This window comes from Myotis lucifugus, unplaced genomic scaffold, assembly GCF_000147115.1.
Source record: "Myotis lucifugus unplaced genomic scaffold, Myoluc2.0 scaffold_34, whole genome shotgun sequence".
NCBI lineage: Eukaryota > Metazoa > Chordata > Mammalia > Chiroptera > Vespertilionidae > Myotis > Myotis lucifugus.
In genome coordinates, this window is record NW_005871082.1 from 1,009,745 (window position 1) to 1,022,922 (window position 13,178).

At 47.8% G+C, this 13,178-nt stretch overlaps 1 protein-coding gene across 4 annotated transcripts in view; it reads left to right on the top strand.

Annotated features, from left to right (window-relative positions):
- Positions 1-13,178, top strand: part of ADCK1 (aarF domain containing kinase 1) — a 108,618-nt gene that overhangs the window by 79,518 nt on the left and 15,922 nt on the right. For 3 of the 4 annotated variants that reach the window (XM_006086962.3, XM_014454231.1, XM_023752492.1), the window contains one exon: positions 6,328-6,444. The exons of the other annotated variant lie outside the window; for it this stretch is intronic. In XM_006086962.3, the coding sequence (XP_006087024.1) occupies positions 6,328-6,444 (117 nt within the window). The remainder of the gene's footprint in view (positions 1-6,327; positions 6,445-13,178) is intronic. 4 annotated transcript variants of the gene reach the window in all.

Genomic DNA, 13,178 nt, shown 5'->3' on the forward strand with positions numbered 1-13,178 from the left:
CTTGGTGCACGGGTCGACACTGAACCAACTGAGCCACACTGGCCAGGCTTGGCATATTGGTTTTGGTGGAAGGTGTAGTCATTGGTAAAGTTGAGCTCTTTGAGGAAGTTGGGAGTCAGGTCTGTCTGGATGCCCTGAGTATGCTTGACTGGCTTCTCAGCTGCCACCAGGGACGTGGATGCACAGACCCTCTTGTGCCTGTAAATAAAGATGCGCAGACTAGATCTGGTGACATTGCCCCAGCTTTGACATTCAAACCACCAGTTCAGTGGAAACTTGGCTCTCTCAGACAGGTAATAATATTAAGGAGTTAGCATGATGCTCTGGAGTCTAAAATAAGCCTCCACTTGCATATCCTATTTCTTTCATTCCTTTTTTCCTCAGTGATTGAGCATTTCCGGAGCCTGTTGCTATTGCTAGGAGCTGGGCATGTACAGATGAGTAAGAGATGGTTGGCTCCTGCCTGGGAAAACGACCTATCTAGTGAGGGACAGACACACAAATGTGTTGCTGTGTACAGGTTGGTGATGCTATGTCAGAGACTTACTTATCCATGTTTCTGTGGATGCCCAAGAGGAAGGACTTAATTCCACTCTGAATGTGGAGCTCAGAGGGGGCTTCCAAGAAGTGCTGGTTATACAAGGGAATAGGCAGTATTTACTGAACGTTCCTTTCACTGCACTGAGCACTATGCAGATAGGATGACAGTGAATTCTTCCAGCAACCGGCATCCCATTTTGCAGACGGCAGTCAGAGTGGAGATGCTCGGCCTGCAACCCAGCTTTTCTGACTTCGACTCTGCTACTAGGCTGAGGACATTCTGTTACCTCTTACCCGGCAGGGGTACTCTTCAGAGGTAGAACTATGAGCCAGACAAACAGAACCATCTCCTCCACGGTTCCCATGGAAACAGCAAAATTGTCCCCTGGCTGGGACCAACTGGCATCTGCCAGACCAAGACATGTAATAATAATAATAACACAAATTTTTGAGACGAGGATGCCAAATGGGTAAATAATTAATGTAACTATTTGACCTGCTGCTTCTAAAACCCGAACGCCATTCCTAAGATGGTGGTAGCGTTAAGGTTCCTGAGTCATTAATTTTGCCTAAATAAATAACAAGTGGGAAGCAAATTTTGTGTGCTGAACACCCAGTCCAGCTCTTAAAACTGGAGATAGATTGCTTTCGCACACTGGCACCCCATCACAACATCTGTGGGTAATTAAGCCTCAGCAAAGAGTTTACCTCTCAGTGTGCACAGCACCTTCCAGTGGGGTGTAATAGCCTCAGCCCTATGCTGTAAATCTCCCGGCTTTAGACAAGGACTGAATGCAGATGCGATGGTGGGGAGACGGGAACAGGGTGAGGAGGCAGCCAGGCTGAACGGTCAAGACCAGGGCATTTGTGGATTTGGCTTCAGAGTGTGTGTGCTGGGGGGCAGGGACAGGACAGGCAGTGAGGCCTGTGACTGACCTGGGAGACAGCTAGGACAGGTAGGAGGGAGGAGCCTGGTACCCGCAGGGTTTGGGACAGGAAGAGATGGGAGTGTAACTCTACTCACAGAGGTGGAGATGGGCATGGGCGCCATCTTTTGAGTAGGGCCACTCCACAGCTTCTTTTCTTTTTAAAAAATTTTATTGAATTTATTGGGCTGACACTGGTTAACAAAATTATAGAAGTTTCAGGGTTCCAATTCTAGAATATACCCTCTGTGTATTGCACTGTGTTCACCACCCCAAGGTCACGGTTCCTCAGTGGGAGGCCAGGAGCTGGGCCTCCCCAGACACTGTAGACAAGCCTTGCTGGGCATCAATGATTCTCTCTCACAGCTTTCTCAGAATCTCAAAGACGCAGAACTGCTGATGGATAACAATCAATATTAGTTAAGCTTTTTACATGCTTATGCTGTTAGACATTTTTAAAGTGCATTATATGTGTTTATGTTTTAATCCTTATAAAAGCCCCACAAGGGAGATGCTGGTATTAGTTCTATGTCATCAGTGGGAAAGCTGGGCCTCAGAGAGATGAAACCTTTGCCCAAGGCCACACAGCTTCCTGGTAAGGGGCAGAGGCAGGCTCTGCACGAGGCAGTCAGCTCCAGAGCCTACACGCTCAACCTCTGTGCTCTTCTGCCCGTGTGACAACTTGTGGGGGAAGATCTGAATTATGCTGCACTGTCTGTACCATGAACCCTGAGCTCTGGTTGTGTATCAGAACCACAGGTGAAACTGCGAGGCTGTCACATGGCAGCTGCTGGTTGTCCAGCCCTGCAAGGTGAGTGCTTCTGTGTTGAGCACCAGGACTCCACCCGTGCTACTTGGAAGTAGGGAGTGTTGCTTCCATTGTGATGGTCATCACGATCTTACAGGTGGGGAAACTGGCCCTCAGAGAGGTTATAAAACTTGGCCACAGCCACACAGCTTGGAGGAGACACAGCCGGGGCTCCGGCCTGATAGACTGTCTCTGAGACTGTGCTCTGCTCCGCTGGGCACGGGTGACGAGGGCTGTGGCCCTGGGTGATGGGCACTGGTCCGGATGATCCAGGCCTTGCTTCATAGGTGCATTGACCAAAGCACAGGAACAAAGCGGAAGCCAGACTGTGAGACAGGCCCAGGGTCTGGAGCTGGAATTTTCCAGAATCTGGGCTCTCTTTCTTTAGGGCAGGTGGATTCCACAGCAGCGGGGTCTCCAAGGAGATCCAGGATGCAGAGGTCCTCATGGCCGGTGTGACCCTGCCTGTGGGGTCAGCAGGTGCCCTTGGTCATGAGCCTCCCAGGGTTTAGTTTTGATGGGGCGGGTTGGAGGGTGGGGGGCAAGTGGACAGTAGTTCTTATTGCCACTTAAAAATTTTCCTCTTTCATCTTTCCTGTCCTTGATAGAAAAAGCAGGGGAAAGGGTCAGTGGTGCAACATGGGTGTCTGGGTGAAGTGAGTTTCCCCTTACATCCCAAACCCTTCTGCCCACATGCTGATTCAGGGGCAAGTCCCCGTGTCAAGCCAAGCTTCTCATCACGGAGCAGGAAGCAGGTTTGCATTTTGCAGTCATTTCCATGTGACATCAAGGAGGGTCAGTGTCTTCCCTGAGCTCCCAGGACAAATGCCTAGATCTCCCAGGCTTGATATGTCTGTCACTTCATATCTAAACATTTGAAGCAAGGGATGTATTCTGCTGTGAGGCTGGGATGTTTGCATTTTGGGGGTGGTGGGGGAAGGTGGTAGAGGGGGAACCCAGCACACCCATGACCCTGGTTGACAAGCCCGGAAAGTCTCCAGCCTTTAGATTCTCTTTCCATCGGTGGCTCCTTCATGGCTGACACGTTGCCCAGGTGGCTCAGATGGGGGAGTAACCGCCTGTCGGCAGAGCCACAGTTGCCCACTGCCACGCTTCTGTTCCAGACACACCGAGGGAAGAACTTAACCCCAAATACGTCCCTTGCGCTCGGAAGCCATGAACAACAGCAGCAGACTTGCACTTACATTTAAAAAATATATATATATTTTATTGATTTTTTACAGAGAGGAAGGGAGAGGGATAGAGAGTTAGAAACATCAATGAGAGAAACATCGATCAGCTGCCTCCTGCACACTCCCCCTCAGGGATGTGCCTGCAACCAAGGTGCATGCCCTTGACCAGAATCGAACCTGGGACCCTTGAGTCTGCAGGCTGACGCTCTATCCACTGCGCCAAACCAGTTAGGGCTGCACTTAGATTTTTAAAGATACCTTTTGAAAAATGCCAAGCAAAACTGAATTTCAAGTTTAGAGTAACAGAGAGTTGCAGATTTTCAAATGGCAAAAGCTGCAGGAAAGTAGCAAACCAGAATGACACCTTGATTGCAGTGAACCCTTTGTTCCAGGGAGCCCGGAGCCTTAGGCTTGTGCGCAGGCCCTAATTATGCTCAGAGCTCCTTATCGAGAGGGGCAGGAACAGGCTCCTATCTAATGAGAATCGGGATGTAGAGGAGCTAAGGGCTGGACTAAGTCACACAGTTGTTAGCAGAACTAGGAACAGGGAACAGGTGTTTTGATGTCAGAGCTGCTCTCTTACTGCTAGATGAGTTTTCAGGGTTTGGGATGAGGGAAATACTTATTCCCCAAACACTTGAATTAGCTTCCCTTGTTTCTTTTTCTTTCTTTCTTTCTTTCTTTCTTTCTTTCTTTCTTTCTTTCTTTCTTTCTTTCTTTCTTTCTTTCTTTTTAAAATATATTTTATTGATTTTTTTACAGAGAGGAAGGGAGAGAGACAGTCAAAAACATCGATGAGAGAGAAACATCGATCAGCTGCCTCCTGCACACCCCCACCGGGGATGCGCCTGCAACCAAGGTACTTGTCCCCGACCAGAATCGAACCTGGGACCCTTCAGTCCTCAGGCCTACGCTCCATCCACTGAGCCAAACCAATTAGGGCAGCTTCCCTTGTTTCGTTTCGTTTCTTTTCTTTTCCTCCCTCCCTCTCTCCCTCCCTCCCTCCCTCCCTCCCTCCCTCCCTTCCTTCCTTCCTTCCTTCCTTCCTTCCTTCCTTCCTTCCTTCCTTTCTTTTTGTTTTAAACTCACCTTAGGGTATTTTTTTCAATGATTTCTAGAAAGAATGTGAAAGGCCGGGGGGGCGGGGAGAGAGAGAGAGAGAGAGAGAGAGAGAGAGAGAAAGAGAGAAAGAAACATGGATGTGAGAGACATATGGATTGGATGGATTGGTTGCCTCCCACATATGCCCTTAGTAGGGCTGGGGAACCTGCAACCAAGGTATGTGTCCTTGACCGGGAATGGAACCCACAACACTTTGGTCCATGGGCTGATGCTCTAACCACTGAGAAAACCAGCCAGGGCCCTTGTTTCTTTATTTGTAAGTAGAAATAAACCCATCAACTTGTTGGGGAGACATGGTGTGCTGATAGCCGGTAATTCCTCCTTCCCAACCGTCCTGGGACTGATGGGGGTCGTTCACTCACATGGCAGCCCAGCAGCCCTTGGTGCAGTCCAGTCTCTTGCCTCTTCTTAGGGAAATCTCTTCTCTTTTTGGCTATTAGGTGTTTTCAGAGTCAGAGAGGATGGGAAAGCGTATCGGTTGAGAATGCATTTGTCTACAGGTAATTGATAGCTTGATTTAGAGCAGTGGTTTCTCAACTTTGGCTGCACATTAGAATCACCTGGGAATCTTTTTAAAATCCTGATTTCTGGGCCTCATCCTCCGGAAATTCTGTTTGTTACTAATGTTGTGGCCCCACCCCATAACAACGAAACAGAATTTCTGGAGGGTGAGGCCCAGAAATCAGGATTTTAAAAAGATTCCCAGGTGATTCTAATGTGCAGCCAAGGTTGAGAACCACTGATTTAGAGGATCTTAGACAGAAAGGGTTTCTTTTCCTCACATAGCAAGAAGACTCGCAGAAGTTGCCTGCTGATGGTCTTAGTGGTTTAACAATATTAGGGCTGACACCTCTGATTTCCTTGAATTTTTACTCATGTTGCAAGGGGTCTGCTGCAGCTCCCAGTACCGCACTCACTTTAAGGTAGGAAGAGAAGTATAAGAATCATTGCATCATCTGCAAACATCCCTTTTCTTATCTAGAAAATAAAAACCTTTCCAGGCCCCCTAGCTGACCTCTACTATGTTTCATAGCCAGAGCTGTGTCACATGGCCATACCTATTGCGAGGCTGGCCAGGAAGTATTTAGTATTTCCTGTCTCTGGGAAAGAGGAGGATTGGGAATAGGTGTTGGGTTAGGATCCAGCATTGTCTGCCGCAGGGTCTTGTAGGAAAGGGCAAGAGAAAACTTGTAACTTCCTGACCGAAAAATGGATCATCCAGTAAACATGCATTTGTTCATACATTTATACATTCATGCATAGGTACAATACACCAATTGCACAGGTGTGGAAACTGAGGCAGAGGGTTGAGATTTGTGTCAGGAGCCTGAAATGAGCCTGGTGAGAGAGGGAAACAGCTTTTAATGCCAACTCTTGCTCAGGTGTGAGAGGTTCCACACATTTTCCCCCGAGTCCCAGTTTTAGTTTTGGCTGTTACTTATGCCTGGAAGGCATTAAAGAGGGCAGGGAAGCCTTCTCTGGTCCCCAAGCAGGAGGGGTCTCTAGAGGAGGGGGCTGGGGCTTGGCTGGTGGAGGAAAGCATCCTGGCCTTCTCTCTTGTCCTGCCTCCCGCTTTCTCACCTACCACTGCTGAGGCCCCTCTCAGGCCTTCTCTCCTGTTCCTGGGAGGAGTGTCTGCTGTTGCCTGGCTCTCTGGGCCTCTTGGTGGTCCTCGCCCTACCCCACCCCCTGACTCCCAGCCCCCCAGATTTTTCTGACCCACCCTTTCTTATTCCAGGTCCCCCAAATCTACTGGGAGCTGTCCACCAAGCGGGTCCTTCTGATGGAGTTTTTAGATGGTGGGCAGGTCAACGACAGAGACTACATGGAGAGGAACAAGATTGATGTCAACGAGGTGAGGCTGAGCGCTCATGGCTTCTGCTCACACAGCAAGCAGAAGCAGAGTCGGGATTAGAACCCAGGTCTGCATGACTTCAGGTCCTTCCTTGTCTGCCTTCCCATCTTCCTCCTAGGGATTTGCCTTGGACTGCAGTGGAATCTGGGCCACTTCGGTAACTCCCCGAGGCAGGAGTTGGAGCACTGACGAGAACTTTTCCTGCCCACGCACTATCTGATTGCAGCCCTTCTCTCTCTAGCTTACATCCAGGGTCATCTCACCCATTCCATATGGACATTGTTCCATCTGATAGAGATGTGAGGGCTGAGTTAGTGCACAAGCCATGCTTAGCACAGCGCCTGGCCTGTGGTTAGTGTTCCAGATTGGGAGCTAGTTGATTATTGTTGTTTTCATTCTTAGTATCCTCCTTTACTACGAATGTTTACTGACGGCCTGGCCCCCTGTGCCAGGCCCTTTCTGCCCTGGAACCTTAGGGGGGAAGTCTTACTGTCTCTATTTTACAGATGAAAAATCAGAGACTTAGATCTAACTTATGTAAGGTTCCAGATCTTAATGGTACCACATAATCACTAGCCAGATAAAGATTCAAGTCATTTCTAACACCCTGGCAGGCTCCCTCATGTCCCTCCCAATCCATACTGCCACCTTGACTTCTGACACCAAAGAGCAGTTTTGCTCACTACTGAACTTCATGTAAATGAAATCATACAGTCTAGACTTTTGGGTCTGGCAAAAACTCTGTTCTCTTCCATTGGTCTATGGATCTACCCTTACAATAATACCATTAAAAATATATTTTTATTGATTTCAGAGAGGAAGGGAAAGGGTGAGAGAGATAGAGACATGAACGATGAGAGAGAATCGTCCATTGGCTGCCTCCTACAAGCCCCCTACTGGGGATTGAGCCTGCAGCCTGGGCATGTGCCCCAACCGGGATTGAACCATGACCTAATTCGTAGGTCGATGCTCAACCACTGAGCCACACTGGCTGGGTTACCATACTGTCTTAATTGCTTAGGCATTCCTAAGGAATCAATTACTTGATTCCTTAATCTCTTGCCCCAGAGATTTCTAGTGTTTCTAGTGTTTGTATGACCCAGAAAGCTCTTTGGTATTCTGAAATGATGTCATTAAATACTTTCACAGAAACCATAGGCTGGACAGGGGGCTCTGGGCCATGGGCTCCACTGTGTTGTGGCAGACCAATGATGATGTTGGGAGTAGACCAGCAATAGGTCCTACTTTGTAGAAACCAATCTATTATGTCTCTTATCAGCTAATATCAAAGCCACAGGTCTCATGGAAGACTGGTGGTATGTGTGTGTGTGTATGTGTGTGTGTGTATGTATGTGTATATGCAAGTGCACACACACACAGAGTATGAAACACCCCGCATTACTGAAAGTTTCTCACAGGTTTCTGAGGTTCTAGGATTGTGGGACTCAGGGAGCCCATCCCTGGAGTGGCTCTTGCTCCTGAGGACGGCCTGGCTGTGTGTATTCCTTGGGGAGGGAAGTATAAGGGACAGATAGGGGTGACAAGGGCCAAATCCTGGGGTGTAGGGTGGTTATTGGCATCTTAGCTGCTATAAGCTGGTGACTCAGCCAGAAGGTGGGGCTCAGTAGGGGTTGGCTTTAGAAGGAATCTCGAGTTGGGTGGGGGTAGCTCCAGACCCCTCCAACCACTTGTGGAGTCATCCCACTGCACTTTGAAGAGGCCCTCTCACAACATCCCAGCCCCACTGGGCCTAGCATGTGAGGACCTCAAGACCAGCCTAAGTAACCATTCACAATAGACTCGGGTAGGGAAACACCAGGTTAGGAGCAAGAGACTTGGGTTCAAGCTCTAGTTCTGCCAGTGGCTCACTGTGTGACCTTGGACAAATCACTCTCCTTCTCTGGACCTCAATTTTCTTATTGAAGGTTTTGGATTACCTGGACTTTAAGGGTATGTCCTGCTTGGATATTTGAGAGAGCAATGATTCTCAGCTTGCTGGGAGCTAGGACTTGAGCCAGCTATTTCAGAATCACTGGGGAGCTTATTTAACAATGCAGATTCCTGGGGCCCACCCCAAATTTACTAATCAGAATCTGGGAGGGGGAAATGATTGAAGAATATGCATTTTTAACAAACTCTCTAGGTGGGTTCTGGTACTCATTGAAGTTCAAAAACCACCTTCCCTGAGACTGGACAAAAAATTGTACACCTATGGATGAGGACAGTGGCGGGGAGGGCGGGGGGGTAAGGGCAGAAGGGGGGGGTGGGAACCGGGTGGAGGGGAGCTATGGGGAGGAAAAAGAGGAACTGTAATAATCTGAACAATAAAGATTTAATTTAAAAAAAAAGAAAGAAAAACAAAACAAAACAAAAAAACCCCCCAAAAACCAAAAAACAAACAAACACCACCTTCCCCAGGCCCAGAAGACCTGGGCACCTAGGTTTATTTGTACCTCTGGGAACAAGGCAGCCCTACACAGCTGTTCTCATCTGCCAGGGAACGTGGGTCTGTGAGGAGCCAGCAGCCTGCAGGAGCCCTTGTTTGCTTGTATCTCTGAACCTAGCAGCAGATATTACCGAGGGCCTGACCCATGATCATATTTGCCAGTCACTTTAAGAGCTGGTGACAGTGACTGCCATTGATTTTATTAAAAGTAAAGGTCGTGCGGGAGCGCGTTCCCAGGCTGGATGGAGCCTCCTCAAGCCACAGGACGACTATTGATTGCAGGACCTTTATTGAGGGTTAATTGGATTTCAGTGAGTATGTATTTAAGACCCAGCCTGGGCTGAGGCCCAATTGAATTTGCGTGAAATCAGCCGAGAGAAAGGTGACAGAGTCTCGAGTGTGGGGTTGGCAGAAGGGGGACTGGAGGCCCGGTGGGCAGACATCTGCAGTCTGGGAAGAAAAGGGGTAGGTGTAGGGATGGGGGGCTCACAGAGAGAGACTCCAGCGTCTCTGTTCTGGAGGCCTGGGGGCCAGCAGAGGGAAGAGGGCTGGGACACCCCATGGTCATCATGTGGACTTGGATTCAGTCCTCTGTCCTCGGATGGCTGTCCTGGTGTGCGGTGTGGCCTCCCGTTCTTTTCCCTCTTGTCAGGGTCAGAAGAGGAGCTGGGGTTTAGCTCTTACTTTGAAAGTCTCCCCACAAACTCTCCTTTTTTTAGGCCCTCAACTCCTGTTTTTAGAGGTTCCAGGTGCCCGCAGTTGCAGCCTGTCTGGTCAGAGTTCCTCATCTATATAGTTGGAGTGGCAACAACATGTACTTCACATGCCATTGTGCAGACTTTGCAAGCTGTGAAGTTCTATAAAAAATCATTTATAATTCATGGGGTTATTCTTCACAGGGGCATATCTCCCTCCATAGAATCGTTGAGAATCTTCTTTGCTTCCCTCCTGTCCACCTCCTCCTGTTGTCTGTGAGTGATGGTCATTGATTGAGTATGCTGACTCCCCTCCCCATCTCCTTAGAGTTTCCCCTTGTCCCCCCATGCCACCAACGACTGAATGAGACATTTATGTTTTGCTCACCGTCGCCCACAGGCCTCTCTGGCTCTGTGGTGGGAGGTGCCCAGGAAGCCAGGGAGGAGAAGCTGCAGAGACATGCAGACCCTAGTGACCAAAATCACTAGAGAGAAGACACATCCCATCATCCTCCCCTCCGAAACTTCTTGGACCAAATCTTGAGAGGCCCAGGGATGTTGGAGGGGTCCAGGGCACAGATGAGTTCCTGGAGATCCATTTCCCCAGTGGCAGGGGTATCAGGAGTGGGGACAGTGCCACTCTGGACTTGACCTTTCTGGATTTGGTGCTGCCTCTGCCACTTGCCAGCCATGCCTCCTTGGTGGAACTGGTCACCCTTTGGAAGCTCCAGCTTCTTGTCAAGTGGGGTACACGAGCAACCTGGGGGACTGTTTGATGATTGACACACTAAGCAATGGCAGAATGCCAATAGTCCCTGCTTGCCAGGTCATTATCCTGAAATTCCGACCCTCTGCCCACTCTGTGGGAAGCAGGTAGGGGAGAAACCTTTCCCTGTGTTTCATATTGGCCCAGGGAAGGTGGAAGAGGTGGAAATATTTCTTTGGAGTGAATTGTTGCACGAGGCCAGGAATGTCAGATGTCCACAGCTCTTGCTCCCTCCACCGTGTCTTCCAGTAGTTATGGCCCCGAGTCCCTCCAGTAGCCATGGCCCTTTAAGTCTCTCAGGCGATGTCACTGTTCAAGCCTAATCTAGAGAGACTTTCACTGAGCTTCCAGAAGCTCCAAAATTAGAATAATCCTTCCAGTTTCCTGTAATTAGCTCAGCACCTCTCCTTCCTTCCAATACCATGTGTGGTTGAAGAGGTTCCCAGTGCCTTCACATTCAGGGATTTCACTCTGAGTTTGCTAGCCCAAGATTGACCCACTCTGTGAATAGATGTGGCCTCGTGCTGGGCAGCAGTGAGTAATTGGAGGTTTAAATGTCTCAGGGGTGGTTCTTGGAGGAAAGGTGGGTGTGGAGGGAGGAAAATGCTTTAGGCTGTGGTCTGGTCTTTCAGGCTATTCTGCCTGAAGAAGCCTCGGCAGAAGCTGGGGGATAGGCAAAGAGAGTCTGAATTATTAACCTCCTTGTACTTAATATCGGGCGACTTGTGTGATTATTAATATCATGCAACACCAACCTCCTGTTTCTTTCAGAGAGCTTGGCCTTGCTTCCATGACACCCCCCAAAACATAAATAGACTTTCCCTTGGGGGTGGGAATAAATTAATCCATGCAATTATAGAATAATTAAAGTACTTTCAGCCAATTCAAGTTTTAAGCAAAATCTAAAAATAACTCCTTAATTTACATATTATTTACTAAATTAATTCTTTACTCATACTTTTTACAGATTCCTGGCTCCCCCCTCCCCACTTACTGTTATAGAATAAAGGCATTGTGTAATTACCGAAATCACTTAACGTGAGTGGCACATCCTTTTTACATGGAGCAATTAAAGGACTCGTCACTGACTTTTCCTCTAAAGATTGCTGTACTATGGCTTTAATTAGCCATGTGTTTTTGGTAAGACAAACAGCCCTGGATTTCCCTGAGTCTCTTGTCTACATGGAATGATTTCTTGGATGCTGTGGGGACCTTTGGAGGTTTTTGGTGCAGCCCCGGCCTCCAGGCAGGAGCTTCCTGTGAGTGGAAAGGCAGGTGGCCTGGTGATGGAGAGCTTGTTTCCTGGAGTCAGGCCTTCTGGGTTTGGATCCTGGTTTTTCTAACTGCTGGCCAGGGGACCAGGCTCCTCCCTCTTTGGAATCTTGCTTCCTTTACATATCTACTGCAGAAGGTGGCTGGGAGTCCATGCAAAGTGCCTGGCACAGAATGTTAGCTGTTACCTAAAGAGGTGTCACTTCTTGTCTTTATGCAGCTACCACCATTAACAGGGCCAGGGGAAGCCTTAGAGGAATTGAGTAGACATTTGTCCAAGGAAGACATACTAATGGCCAACAGGTGTCTGAGAAGGTTCTCAACATTACTAATCAAGGAAATGAAAATCAAAACCACAGTGAGAGATTATCACAGACCTGTGAGAATGGCTGTTATAAAAAAGACAGGAGATAACAAGTGTCGGTGAGGATGTGGACAAAAGGGAGTCCTTGTACACTGTTTTGTGGGAATGTAAATTGGTGCAGCCAGTATGGAAAACAGTATGGAGGTTCCTTAAAAAACTAAAAATAGAATTACCATATGACCCAGCAATCCCTACTTCTGGGTATATGTATCCAAAGGAAATGAAATCAACATCTCAAAGAGATATCTGCACCCCCATGTTCATTACAGCATTATTTTCAATGAGTTGTTCTTAATCATGAGGCTGAGGCATGGTTAAAGTATTACGGAAGGGGTAGAAGAGAGAGTTGTGTGCCCAGTGATGGCCTTAGGTGTCTCCTAGGGCCTTGATGTCTTTCTGGGTTGGAGAGGGCTGGCTGCCCTTTTCTGGGCAAATTGGTTTCCAGAGACAATGTAGTACAACTCTGACAGATGTAAAGAAAAATTACCCCAAATTTAGAAATAAGGCCATGAGTGTGCAGTATGATTTTTAAGTCATTTTGAGCATTATTCAACCAAGCCATCAGAGGATTCTTTAATATTTAGGGGAATGCACTTTTGTTAGACTTTGCTATTGAAAAATTAACTACTCAGGCTGAAGTTATATGTCAACCTGTAGATCTTATCCGGTAGAAGTGCAAATCATTTTTGCCTAGTAGAAAAGATAACCCAAAGGTTGTGATTTCCTTGTTGCCCTATAGGACAATAACCAGTTTTGCCTCTAACTCAGGAATCGTAGGCTCTTATTCCTGTTTAAATGCCCATAAACACCCAGTCCCTCAAAATTCTCCTTTAACCACTCTGCCTTCATATTTGGTTCTTTATTGATGAGTTAAATAATTGTCAACATGTGTTCGTTCTATATTTGTACGAGGGTCATGTTTTTATTTTTTTGAAAATTATACTTTGATGGCGATAATGGGGTATATCTTTTAACAAGTTAAAATAATAAGCTACCCCATTACAAATGAACATGTTTGTGTGTCTTATAGTGAAGTGCAGCAATTTTTAAGTGGTGTGCTTCGAGAATTTTTAAAGCATGTAATACCTGACTGACCTCTTTTCCCTTAGATCAGTGGTCGGCAAACCTCGGCTCGTGAGCCACATGCGGCTCTTTGGCCCCTTGAGTGTGGCTCTTCCACAAAATACCGCT